The sequence below is a fragment of the Ambystoma mexicanum genome, chromosome 10 (assembly GCF_040938575.1).
Source record: "Ambystoma mexicanum isolate Mex_15411 chromosome 10, UKY_AmexF1_1, whole genome shotgun sequence".
NCBI lineage: Eukaryota > Metazoa > Chordata > Amphibia > Caudata > Ambystomatidae > Ambystoma > Ambystoma mexicanum.
Window position 1 is genome coordinate 667320470 of NC_090932.1, and position 14498 is coordinate 667334967.

A 14498-nucleotide genomic window follows, 5' to 3' on the forward strand; every position below is an offset into this window, starting at 1 on the left:
AGACCCGTGGGATACCCTTATGACACCCATGGGTGGTGGTGCAACCCTGTGCCCCTAGTGTATGTTTTTGGGTACCTGTGTGTGGCCCACAGAGCAGGGTATGGGCTGGTGGTAGCTCCATGCTGAATTTTACAGGTGCTCTGAGTATCCCCCATTTTGGGATACCCAGGCCCTGCCATTAGAATCAGTTGATTCCTGATAGGAAACAAGATGGCCCCTGTGGCCTCTTGCTTTCGATTGCCTGTTACCTTGTTTTCCCAAAGTCCTGGGAAGCCCTATCTCTGTCCCTTCCCCTGACTGGCTGTTGGGTGGAAGTTCCATATATGGTGATGTTGTGGAAGTCCAGGCCAGACTGGCTGGAGCCTTCCCAGTGACTGTATGTCGTGAGTACAGCCTGCGGGTGGGACCTGCGTGAATGGAGTGTGTGACCAATATCCACTTCTTGTTGTGGGTGTCTGGTTTCTGGTATGAGAGACAAAGACAGAGACAGCCCTGCCCAAAACTGGTATGAATGCAGTGTGTAGTGTTGAATGGCTGGGTGCTTGTCCCAATACACATTCCTTGTTGTGAGTGTCTGAGAGGGAGGAGTATTGCCTGAATGCACTGTATGCCTGATTGATTGGCTGACTGACTGCCTGAATGCCCTTCTGTACGATTGGCTGCTGAATGTGACCCAGCAGTGTGGATGAGAGGCAGAATAGTATATCTGGGGAGCTCTCACCACTGGAAATTGTTCAGAAGCTGAGTCAACACTTGAAGTAACAAACTGCTTATCCTTGACGCCCAGCTGGAAGAAGAACTGCTGCTGCATTTGCTTCGACCCGATCCGAAAAGCTGTTGAGTTTGAGGACCGATCCGAGAGAGAACCTGGCTAGGTGCCCTCTTCCCGTGCTCCGAGGGACCATCAAGCACCGCCGAACTTCGCCGAAGCTCCCTGGAAGTCAGATCCTCGAAAGGCTGCCGACCGGAGACTGGGACCGCCGAGGAGAACGAAGTGAAGCACCCGGACATCGACGCCGTCAAAGTCCATTGCTGTCGACCAGTGTTCGGAGTATCGCCGTAACCGCTGGAGACCCGTCAAAGGCGTGTTTCCCAGAAGAGGGGACCGCTTGACGCCGTGCCACTGATGACCGTAGCCACCCGCTCCTTTGCCTAAGACTGTTGAATCGAAGGACTCCCTTGTCCGCACTGTCGACCGCTTTATCCCACCAGAGAAAGTCGAGGACACCGACGTGCCGAGGAGAATCCACCGGTGGGTTTCCCGCCACCCAAAGACCCGAAAGACTTCGACCACTCGACACCCTTGTCAGGCCACCATTCTTCAGAAATTCTTTGCGTTTCTGAACTATCAAACGCCGAGGTGCCCCACACACCTCATCCTCGCAGGACGTTGCTGACGAGCACCGCCTGGATCGATGCCGTGGTCTCGGCACTCTCGAACTTTTCATCGTCGATGCCAGGTTCACCTTCTTCGACGCCTCTCGACGAACTGTGGCTCCTGCTTTAATGGGAGTCACTCAAGAAGGATCCATCAACGCCTCTTTGAAGAACTCTGCTCTACCAGGTACATTGGGGGGGGGGGGTAGAAACATTATAGAAGGAAATAAGACTTGTAGAACAATATATGGACTGGGCTTGTTATATCTCTTTATTTTACAGGTTGCCCAGGTGGGGGGGGGAATCTCCACACACAACTGTTTAACGGTAGAGGCCAGTATTCTGCCAATTGTTCTAACCAACTGCTTTCCTCCTTTGTCTATTGTTGGTTGCCTTTATTAAGTGATCTGTGTGACATTTGACCAAGAGTATATTTGATGCACTTTAATAACATCTGATAATAATTGTGGTACCACTTTAGAACTGTATATATTTACCATTGTTGATTTTCTGAGCACAAAGTGAGTTATTGTGATAGTGTACATAACCTTGAATATTAATTATATAAAGACTGTGTTTTCAGTAATACAGTGTGTGGACATTCCTTTGTGGGGGCTTCGGGACTACACTGTACTTAAGAACCAGCCTGCATCACCTCCTGAGAAGCTAGGCCTTGATTGCTCGACTACGTTACCAATAATAGAGAATCTTGGCTGGGGTCCTCTGTGCCTCTCCTCTACCATATAGAGAGCAGAAGTACATACACCCCCCTCCAGTCTTTACAAGGGCTCTGGAACCTCTGGATCACCAGATGTTGAAACTATGACTCCCATAATCCCACACCACTCACTTTGCTGACTAAGGCTGATGGGAGTTGTAATACAAAACATCTTAAGAGCCACAGGCTTTAGATGCCCGTTGAATACTAGGCAGCTTCATAAGGCACCTCCTGCACTCAAAAACATGAGGTGGCATTTTGACTCTAGAAACCTAAATTATGCAGGGAGGAGGCACATTGACTACGGTTAATCCTACTGGTGTTGCCTTTAACTAATATATTATTGTTTCCGATTTATTGATAATTTGTGAGCATGCTCCTTCGTACCACCCTGAGAAACGTGTACATGAGTTAGGGCAAAATAGGAATTCTGAAACAAATTATATAGGCATAATGTAACCAATGTGAACATAAGATTGAACATAACTCAGCCTGGTATCGGATCTCCCTCCTGAGGAAAGTCAAGCCCTTTCTCCTTCCGGACCACTTTAGATCCACCATTCAAGCACTGGTCCTATCCCACTTGGTTGGGGGGCACTGCTCTCCTCAAAGGCCTCCCGTTGTCCACCCTTGTGCCCCTGAGAAGTGTCCTACACAAGCCTGCATGCCTCATCAAGAGTCAACGCAAATACAAACACATCACCCCGGCCCTCATCGACCTTCACTGGCTCCCACTGCACGTACAAATCACATTCAAGTCTTGCTGCATCATCTAAAAGGCAGTCGCACGCAAGTCGCCTAGCTGCCTCGCAGAGAAACTCTGCATCTCTGGCGGACAGCGCACCACCAGAAGCCAGGACACACGCAGACTTGAAAGCCGCTGCTGCAAATAGGAAAGGACCAGGAAACAAGCCTTCTCTGCCTAAGCCCCTATACTATGGTCCTAGGCCCCCAAGACCACCACATCATCAGAACCCCCCCCCACGCTCCTCGCTCCTACAGTTCGGAAGAGAATTCAAGACCCACCTCTTCAAGAAGTCTCTCCTCATCAACAGCCAGTCCATCACTTCGCCCCATGCCACCTGACTCGCTAGACGCCGCCACCCTGTACCATTCTACCCCTTCCTTTGTGACCCTCTGTAAACCTACCACTGCGGCATATCTGATCTGTTGTTACCTCTGAAAAGCACTCTGTTGTGTATCTGTATTGTTGTACACCCCTGTAAAGCGCTCAGTTGCTTCTCGAAGCTAGGTCCACACTCAATAAATATAATAATAAATAACATAAACGTTAATAATCAATACCGTGGAGGTTATGAGAAGTGGTAAACAGTATAATACTGAAACAGATTTTTTATTTTTTATTTTACAGTTAAATTCAAGAAAGCCGAATAACAGCCTTGTGTTGGCGGCCCATTTGAGCAATTCAGTTTTTAGAGCTCATCTTAATTCAGGCTAGCTGTTCTCTGGCCACAGTGGGAGCAGACGATTACTCCAAAGTTTTATCCTGGGTGCCAAACGTTGTGCACTTCAACCAACGGAAAGTTCCTTACATAGAAGAAAAATATTTACTGGATCAACCATAATGGATCAGACACTCAAATCTTCTTTGGGTGCCAAAAAAACGGAACTTGCCCATTCTCAAAGAGCATCTGAATGAGGGCATCTATGATCCGTTCATTCAAATGCCCCTTTTCACCCCTTGGCGCATATCAGGGAAATGTCTGGCATGTAAAAGCACATCCCGAATTCACAAACCAGCTGAACATTTACATTTAAATGCCCAGAAATGAGGGTCATCCCCTTGTGCCTTTTGTAACGGTTGCAGGGGAGGCACACATCATGAGTGTCATTTCTGACCCTGTCACACTTACATGTCAAACGCCCAAACAGGGATGCCACTGTTTGTTCTTTTCTCTCGAGCATCTCACTGAGAAAGGGGTCTTTAAACGTGCTAATGGCATGTATGTTCGTCCTGTAGTAATCATTGTAGTCTTGCCCAAAAGTGGTTAAGGGCCCGTCTCAGGGAAACGCACACCCAGAAACCAGCAACCACGCGGTCACGGAGAGCCTGACATACATTAGTGCTGGAGCGTTTGCCAGGGGGATGGACAGTGCATCTTGGCACCACTGTCCAGCCCTTCCTGAAATGCGCAGGCCACCTTTAGGAATAAGGTGACCTGCACATTTCAGCAATGAGCACAAATGAAAACGGCGCATCCTCTGAGCTTTTTTCATGTGCGCTCATTTTTGAGAATTTGTTCCAATGACTCTATAATAGCTTTTGGTTTTCAAAAAAGTTTTTTTTTTTTTTCCTAAATGTGCCTGATTATTCATGTTAGTATGTTTTTCCAGCAATAGTCAACAAATACCAACTTTTTAACATTTCTTTTAAAATCTGCAGGACTTGTGATGGGGTTAATCATTCGCTATTCCACGAAGTCCTCGGATCTGGAAAGTGGAGAGGTGTATGGCTGTGAGAAACTGAGAGGCAATCCAGGGACACTGCTGCTTAACATTACACAACATGTCTACGAGTATCAGTACAAGAGGGAAATTAGCCAGCGGAACATCAACAACCACCAAGGAAACATGATGCTACAAAAGGTGAAATGCTCATGTGTGGCACTGGCAGATATCATTGTACAACATCTTGTTTATTCAAATGGCTTTAGACGTTGCTACGTTTTTATAAACCGCACTTCTTAACACTGGCCTCCACCGCTGTTTTTTTCCCTACTATATTGTGCTGTAATCGTGCACATGTATGCGATTGTCTCAATGCACTTGAACCATTTCTTTTTGCAATACTACAATACGTCTTACATCAACACATTTTCTCTGACCCTGTCGACCTCCCCCACCCCCATCCCCCACAAGAAACAAGACTGTTCAGTAGTTACTCTGTCTCTTTTGTTTATATGCCATTCAGTCTCAATGTCATGGTGTGGTTTGGAGGTCGCCTTTGTTACAAACACTGCCTTCAAGGAGACTTTGCCTTCAGGCTTTGTAAGGAGACTTTAAGAAGAGCCTTGCTTTCTGGAGTTTGCTCATCATATGTTCAGCCTTTGGTGCATTTCAGAGCGTCCCTTTTCACAAGGTGGTGTAATAATTTGATTTCATTTTGATTTGATTTATTTATAAATGCGCTCCTGACAATTGATCGTATCTGGGCGCAGCTGTATCACACGGTAAAAAATCAAACGTCTACGAGACTGTTATCAGTTCAGAAATTCCGCAGACAAATGACTAAACATCAATGTTACAGTTAACAAAATAGGTTGGTCGTCAAAGCCTTTCGCAATGCAATGAGAGCTTTTTCTCGAATGGCTCTCGGGAGGCGATTCCAAAGTTTTGGGCCGTAGGCTCCAAACCTTCGATCCCCTTCATTCAGGTATCTTGACTGTAGCACTTGCAACAGCATTTTATCGCAAGAGCGTAACCGACGGCCTGGAGTGTAAATCCTAATTGTATCCTACAGATAACTTGGTGCTAACTGATTCACACATTTAAAGAGAACGCAGAGCATTTTAAAATCTACGCGTTCCTTCACGGCTAGCCAATGTAATGACCGCCTTCGTTTAGAAATAGAGGATGATTTTACCACCCTGAACAACAGTCTAACTGCCACATTTTGGGCTACTTGCAATCTCCGTAGTTGGGTTGCTGGGATTCCTGTCAGCAGAGCATTACCGAAGTCTAGTCGTGAGTTGATGAGAGTCCCCACTGCTGTTGCCCAATCCTTGTCTGTTAGGAAAGGCATGATCTGTCTTAACATCAGTAGGGTGTAAAACACAGATTGTACTTTTTCTCTAATCTGTAATAATCGGACATGGTGCGATGCAGTCCAATCCCATACAAGCAGATGTGGCAGCCCCCATACATTTGCTATCCACCATTTTGATAAAATATTATAAGCCCACTGGCAATGGTAGAGGTTGTCATGCATGCAGTGTCATCAGACAATTCTAATATTGTTAAGGGGAATTCAGAACTCGGTCTGAAACACAATGAGTGGGGAGAAGATGAGATTATGGAAATAAGGATGAAAAGCTATGGATAGAGGGGAGTCGTGATCTAGAATGGGAAAGGAATTTTTGTAATAGCTCGGATGCTGCAGATCCATTAAAGTGGACTGTAAATCAGGATCGCAGAATGGTAGTTACGTTCTTTGTGTGTTTGGCATCAAAATGTATGTTTGAAGAAGAGAAGAGGAGTTAGTTAACATGTGTTTGCGTCATGGGGTCAGGAGGTGTCCCACCTGCCGTGACTGGGTCAGGGCTGAATGGATGTGTATACTCCGATGCCCCTGGCAAGATCACATTTGCAAGCACCCAGGGTTCATCAACAATTGATTACTTTTGCATGCATGTTTACCACTGGCACTTAATTGTGGACTTTGTGCTTGTAGAGAGGAAATTGTCAGTGATCACATTCCCTTGAGGCTGGTTTTAAGACAGGATCACCCCGATCTGCCCTTTGTTGTTCTTCCACAATTACATATATGTAAAATCAACCCACAGTGTAAACACAGGGTAACCTGGGCAAATTGCGATCCGACAGAGACCCAACATAAAGCAGTGTCTACTAATTTGGAACACACCATACGCATTCTTGCTCATGATGCTGAGTTACACCAAATGGCCCTCTCCTCAGAAGAACTATGGCGGTCCCTGACAGAATTATTTCAGCATGATTTAAAAAAAGGAAAAGGGAAACCAACTAGCTGGTTTGATGATACGTATAGGACTACGTAGAACACTCTAAAGGGGATTTTACAAAATAAGGATAGTACTAGGGGAGACGGCATTAGGGCTATGGGCACTTACAAAAGGTCATTGGAACTCAGAAAAGATCTTTTGGAGAATGAGGCATGGGAAGAATTCCTCTTAGCCGTCTACAACAAAGATTCTAAAATGTTCTGGGACTTCGTGGCTGGAGTACCACCATATAAAAGAGTAAAGACACGCAAATTATGTGGGAGCCAAAACCTGGTCAGACATTTTACGTCCTTGTTCAAAGGTCAGGTATCTAGGTATGAGAGCAGTGATCGATGTTCTTCATTACGGCTGACTTTGAAAAAGGTGGAAACAGCAGTTAAACAGCAATCGCTCAATCGTGCTCCTGTCCCAGATGCAGTTCCCGCAGATCTATATAAGGGGGAATTGGAACTGTGGGCTTCACTTCCGACTATTTGTTTTAATTCATATTCGGAAACTGGAGTATACCCACAATCATGGAAAAGTGCAATTATACACCCCATATTTAAAAAAGGTGAACCGGGAAGTCCCCTGTTCTACAGGCCTATTTCATTGTGGAATAAAAAAATGTGGGCTCCTGGTATGGAACCTATTCTACCCAGGAGGGTTAAATCCGAAACAAAATACACAAATGAATAGGTTCAAGGGTACTCATACACAAAGGGCTCCCACAATTGGTTTGAAAACATGACTCTTCGAAATTGTTATCATAGAGAAAGATCTCTAGAGGACTTTTTATGTTGTAATTGCATGAGTCAAAAACACAACACCACAATTTACAGAGAGAGAATAGACATCATCAATGGTTTGTTGGACCATAACAGAACATAAACGTAAATGCTTTAAAACAACATTTACCACCAATGCTCGGGACAAAGTTGAAAATGGTGTGTGTGCAACAAACCCAACCTCTGTGGAGGTTTGTCAAAACAGACACAGTTCAATTGTGAAACAATTCAAAGCGGAATTCTAAAGACAACGTCAAACAACTAAGAAGCAACAGATAAGATTTTTCATGTGTGAACAGCAATCACTGTGCTGTGAATTCGGGGAGTAGTATGTCTACACCAGGTGTTTCGGCCGTTTAGAATTGGGCTAAATGAGCCTCATCTTTGGGACGGCCATCATCAGGACAAGGTTCTGTACACGGGACGTCTAAGCTGTGGGGAAGGGAGATCACAATCAGGTGGGTGTATGAGCCGCAGAACTCATTTAAATTGACTGAATCAAAAATGTGTAGTCACAAAATAGAAAACACACAGCTTACCTATGTAGCAATTGATAGGCACTGTATTAGAGATCCATACGCCACACTAGGCTGGTCTCTAGGTACTCCTGTTGTGTTAAACAGAAAAAAAGGGGGGGGGGAGTGAGTCTAAACCTCTAAACCCAACCGTTATGTACATAATAAATATAAATGTACACAAAGCATAAAACGTGTCTTACCTTTCACCGAATAACTACAGGTGAAAAGGTCCAATGTGTTGTAAAGCGGTCAGCCATCAAAGGTATGGCTGCAAGTAAACAGAAAGTCACATTTAAGGGTCTGAATGTAACGACTGCTCATGTGGAACTAAAAGTGCCCATGCTGGCGAATTTACCTTTGGTGGTGGGCCAGATGGGCTGTCAAAAGGCTGCGTGCAGAGAGCGGGGCATCTTCGAGTGACTGAAGGAGCACACTGCACAGCGTGGGAAAAAGCTGTTGCCAAGGCTGCATGAGTGTTTTATATGGCAGCCATGTTAGGATCAGGCTGAAATCGAGCAGCCAGAGAAAAAATGTATAGCACTCAAACTGGTGGAGCATAGTGATAATAAATCAATTTAGAGGGCACATGGGATACACATCTGTCTTAAAAATTAATTTAGGAGCTAAAATTAGCCAACTGGTTGTCATGGTAACTGTCATGTGACTCATACAAAAAAATCATGCATCAACAGAGTGTAAAATGACCTCATGGGGATGTTAACAAATCCGTTGAAAATTCGGCGCATGATTAGAAAATGGGCCCAATATGTACAGCTCTTGGAATGCATAGGCAAATAGTAAAGCAATAATAAATACATGGCACATAATGCAGGTACATAATTGCATAGTCATAGAAAGCCGCAAAATGCATTAATAGGTACAACTCTTGGAATGCATAGGCAATAGTAAAGCAATAATAAATACAAGGCACGTGGTGCAGGTACATAATTGCATAGTCATAGAGAGCCACAGAGTGTACTGATTAAATACCAGCCGTGGGCAAAAGAACATATAAATTGTACCGCTATCCTAAATAGATGGCAAAAGAGGGCACAATAAAATGCTCACTAAATGTGCACACAGACATAAGAATTGAACTGGATGGGAATCGATGTATAGAAAACCGAAAAAACAGTGGCATTTTTTGGAAAAACATTCTAGTAGGCATACCGGGCAGATAATTTGGTCTAGATGTAAAAATATCTAAACAAATGAATGTTCAAGAAACCTAAACACAACATTTTTTGAGAACAGTGTTACAATGGACATTCAAGTGTGTCAAAGATGGTTTAAAGAAAAGACTTCCATTCCACTGAACTGTTTAAGCCAGAATTTACGATGTTAAGTCTGTGCACCCACCGTTGCTCTAACTGAGTCAATGTTTTATTCAAATCCCCACCCCTCCTTGTCGGGTTCACTTTCTGAAGAACAAACCACCTTAAATCTGTGTCTTTGTGATTTTTACTAGTAAAATGTTCTACTAGAGACTTGTCTGGTATTTTGTTCCTGATGCAGGAACGATGCTCGGTAATGCGCATTTTAATTGCACGTACTGTTTTCCCCACGTATAGAAGATTGCATGGACACTGTATGATGTATATAACACCCTTGGTGTTACAATTGGTGAAATCATTCATAGTCCATTGCACCTTATCATGTTCAAATGATTTCTTTTGTAGGGTCAGAGGGCAGGCGACACACTGGCTGCACTTATGGTGTCCAGAGACAGGTGGTAGATCCCAGAGTGTGCGCTGTGGTTGGGAGAGTGGCTCTATGAAAGTATGGATGAGAGCATCTTTTAAACTCCTGTTTTTTTTTTTAAATGCCAAACATGGTACATGCTGCAATCTTTGACCCAAGTGGTGGTCAGTCTAATGCCCACAGCCACGGGCTGTTCAAATTAGAATCAAAAAATGTGGGCTCCTGGTATGGAACCTATTCTACCCAGGAGGGTTAAATCAGAAACAAAATACACCAATGAATAGGTTCAAGGGTACTCATACACAAAGGGCTCCCACAATTGGTTTGAAAAAAATGACTCTTCGAAATTGTTAGCCCGCAGACAAGGGAGGCATAGTCACCTGGGACACATCTGATTACAATACCGAATGCCTACGGTTACTAAGCGACCGTGACGCTTATTTACCTTTGGCCCACAATCCCACAAAGGACCTCCAAGATGAGATCACGAGCCTCACACAACATGCTCTCACGCAAGGCTGGATATGCGAAGACGAAAAGAGGTTCCTCAACAAAACCAGTCAGCGTATCCCATTTTTTTTACATTCTTCCCAAGATGCATAAGAATTCCAAACAACCACCTGGAAGACCGATTGTTTCAGCCTGTGAATCCCTCTTGGAACCCTTGTCCTTATACACATATTTTTTTCTGAAACCATTTGTAATGAAGATGCCGTCCTACCTTAAGGACACTACTAGCACAATCAATTTACTTGATGACATTGTCCTCACCACCGATACCCTTTTGGTCACAATGGACATTGAGGCCCTTTACACATCCATACCCCAACAAGAAGGCCTTGAAACGATACGTGATTTTTGTAACACAAGAGCGGACCAAGAATCTACACCCACTAATTTCATTCTCGAGTGCATTAGACTTGCAATGTCAGAAAACTTCTTTATGTTTCAAGACCAGATCTACAAACAGGTGAAGGGCGTGAGTATGGGCGCTACTTTTGCCCCCGATATTGCCAATCTCTATATGGCCCGGTATGAAGCCAACTATGTCTTAACACCAGAAAATCCTTTCCAGGATCACATCGTACTATGGAAAAGGTACATTGACGATGTAATTATCATCTGGCAAGGGACACCTGCTGAACTAAAAGATTTTCATACATGAATCAATTTGAGAAATACCCACATCAACTTCACGATGCAGTGCGACCACCATCACATAGACTTCCTTGATCTTCACATCTATAAAACGGGAGACCGACTAAAAACTGAGCTCTTTCGCAAGCCAACAGACCGCAATACTTTATTGCACTTTACCAGCTACCATCCAATGGGCCTCAAGTATAACTTACCCTATGGACAGTTCCTACGTATTCGTAGAAATTGTTCAGAGTTGGAAAAGTTTCATCTACATGCAGAAGGATTAACCCAACGACTCATTGAAAGAGGCTATCCAAAAAAAGCCATCAACCAAGCGAAAAAAAGAGCAAGATACACTCCCAGAGAGATCTGTTTGAGCACAAATCCAAAAAAAGACCTGGGTAGACTTGTGTGTGTCACCACTTTTGGACCCTTGAGTCCACTAATCCAGAAAACGATTAAAAAGAATTGGCACTTGGTAACCCATCCCGGCACATTGCAGCATGTACCATGTTTCTCATTTAAAACAAACAGGAGTTTAAAAGATGCTCTCGTCCATTCTTTCATAGAGCCACCCTCCCAACCACAGCGCACACTCTGGGATCTACCACCTGTTTCTGGACACCATAAGTGCGGCCAGTGTGTCGCCTGCCCTCTGACCCTACAAAAGAAATCATTCGAACATGATAAGGTGCAATGGACTATGAATGATTTCACCAATTGTAACACCAAGGGTGTTATATACATCATACAGTGTCCATGAAATCTTCTATACGTGGGGAAAACAGTACGTGCAATTAAAATGCGCATTTCCGAGCATCGTTCCTGCATCAGGAACAAAATACCAGACAAGCCCCTAGTAGAACATTTTACTAGTAAAAATCACAAAGACATAGATTTAAGGTGGTTTGTTCTTCAGAAAGTGAACCCGATAAGGAGGGGTGGGGATTTGAATAAAACATTGACTCAGTTAGAGTAACGGTGGGTGCACAGACTTAACACCGTAAATTCTGGCTTAAACATTTCAGTGGAATGGAAGTCTTTTCTTTAAACCATCTTTGACACACTTGAATGTCCATTGTAACACTGTTCTCAAAAAATGTTGTGTTTAGGTTCTTGAACATTCATTTGTTTAGATATTTTTACATCTAGACCAAATTATGTGCCCGGTATGCCTACTAGAATGCTTTTCCAAAAAATGGCACTGTTCTTTCGGTTTTCTATACATCGATTCCCATCCAGTTCAATTCTTATGTCTGTGTGCACATTTATTGAGCATTTTGTTGTGCTCTCTTTTGCCATCTATTTAGGATAGCGGTACAATTTATATGTTCTTTTGCCTACGGCTGGTATTTAATCAGTACACTCTGTGGCTCTCTATGACTATGCAATTATGTACCTGTGTTCGATTTGAGGAGCAGGGGCAATGCATGGGCTACTTTGAGGTAGCCTTGGCAGTGCACCAAGGCTGTGTTGTAGCTCCAGTATTGTTTGCTCTGTACATTAAGGGTATGTATAGGGCTCTGGTGGAGTCTAAGGCAGATTATCCTAGGTTGGGTGCTAAAGCATACCCAGTATTGGCGTATGCCAATGATACAGTTTAAATTGCCCGTACCCCAACAGCCCTCCAGCAGCAAATAGATATTTATATTCATTTTATGTCCGATTTGAAGTTAACAGTCAATACCAGCAAGTCAGCAGTGATGGCGTGCACCCAAGGGAGGGGTATAAAGAGCAAAATGCGCAACGTGTTAAGAAATGGTGCCATTATCCTGCGATTGTCTGAATATGATTGCCTGGGCATATGTTTTACTCAAAATTGGCGGGGGCTGTCTCATGTGCAGGAACAGAGCATGGAAATGAAATGGACATTGGGGGGTATTTCACGCTTTAGGAACATGTGTCGGAGCCAGCCTCTTAACCTTATTATGGGGGTGTATAGAGTACAAGCCAAAGCCGCAACTAATTATGGGGCAGCATTGTGGGCAAATGAAAAAGTAACATGTATTGAGGTAATTCAGAAAAACCTTTTGAAAAAATATTGGGCCTTCCCTGTTTTGCCCTGAACTATGTTGTACACATAGAATTAGGCATCACTCACATAGCGGATGACTAGTACATGGCACCACTTTTGCGTTGGCTAGGAGTATGGTCAAGAGCCAGCCTCTCACACAATATTATTAAAGGCCTATTGCTGGGCTCCACGTGGCGCAAAGCACAATGGCTGAATTTTATCTTGAATTTGCAAGCACAGTTGAATGCCCCAAGTTTGCAATGCCCAGATGTACTACTACCACTAGCTGAGTGTAACCAGTATAAGCGGTCATTCCGCTCTATAATTTCGACAAATCGTGAATCGACTGGGTGTTTACTCGAATCAAATAGAAAACACCTGTTACTTATGTGACTAGAAGTAATTCAGTGTTCCCTGCTACATAGTAACATAACTGCAGGCCGCTCGGCACTGACTGGGGCCCGTTTTAATCTTTTGTGGCTGAGAGACAACACAAGGAACTGGCCGGGAGCAGTCTACTGCCTGCCCTGGTTGCAGTGCTGTAAAAGAAGACTTGCTGCATTTTGTCCTGTTCTGCCCTCTCTATGAAGACATTAGAAAGAAGACCATTACCCCATTGCTGAGAGAAGCGAATTTTAACCAATGTCGACCTGCACTCATTTTTTTGCTGCAAGCTGAACCAATAGCCGTTACATGGGGGTGCTTAGAATGTTTAAGAAAGGCATGGAATAGAAGAAAACGTGTGGTGGAAGCCCAATTTTAACATGTTATGTTTAAGCTGTTGTTGCTATTTATTGAATGCTTTTATTGTGATTACTCATATTTTGTCTATGAATTATGTATTGTTGCATTGCTTTTTCTGTTTATGGATTGTATCTGAATAAACCTACTTTTGATTGATTCCTGTAATCTAATGTGATTGAGACTTGTAAGGTGCTAACTAAGGCCCAAAAACATCTAGGCACTGCAAGGCAAACCGGGGAGGCCGCCCCACAGCAGGCGCTGTACAACCCTGCAGAAGTTGTACAACCCTGCAGAAATTAAAATAAGTGCGTTTTAAGAGACTTTGGAAAGCCCAGAAGATTCATAATCTCATGAAGCTGATGAGAGTACCACACAGATGGGGCAAGGACAAACAAAGAGCGGCCATCTTCCTCTGCCTTGCGGAATCTAGGGACCAACAGCAAATGAAGTGAAGCAGACCACTGGCGGGAATATAGATGGTCAACGTTGATCGTAAGTATTCAGCTCCCGATTTATGAATTGCGCAATGCACAGTTCAAAGAGCCCTGAATTTGATATGGCTCTTCACTGGGAGCCAGTGAAACTCTCATTCTTCCACTCTTTTGTTTACGTCAGTCTTGTGGCTCCCAGAGCCAGATGAGTTGCAGCATTTTGTAGCAACTACAGACGCTGAATCAGAAAAGCTTGTTGGCCCGAGTAAATTCCATTACAATAATACAGGGCACCCATGATAGATAGATGCAGTCACTACCTTAGTCCAAAGTTCCAAAGGAAGAAAAAGCAAGCTACGAAATTTAG

At 43.9% G+C, this 14498-nt stretch overlaps 1 protein-coding gene across 1 annotated transcript in view; it reads left to right on the forward strand.

The window, feature by feature from the left end:
* The window catches only part of SLC9A9 (solute carrier family 9 member A9), a 3894960-nt gene that overhangs the window by 162872 nt on the left and 3717590 nt on the right, over positions 1-14498 (forward strand). Inside the window, exon 2 of the mRNA XM_069618254.1 lies at positions 4500-4702. Coding sequence (XP_069474355.1) covers positions 4500-4702 — 203 coding nt within the window. The remainder of the gene's footprint in view (positions 1-4499; positions 4703-14498) is intronic.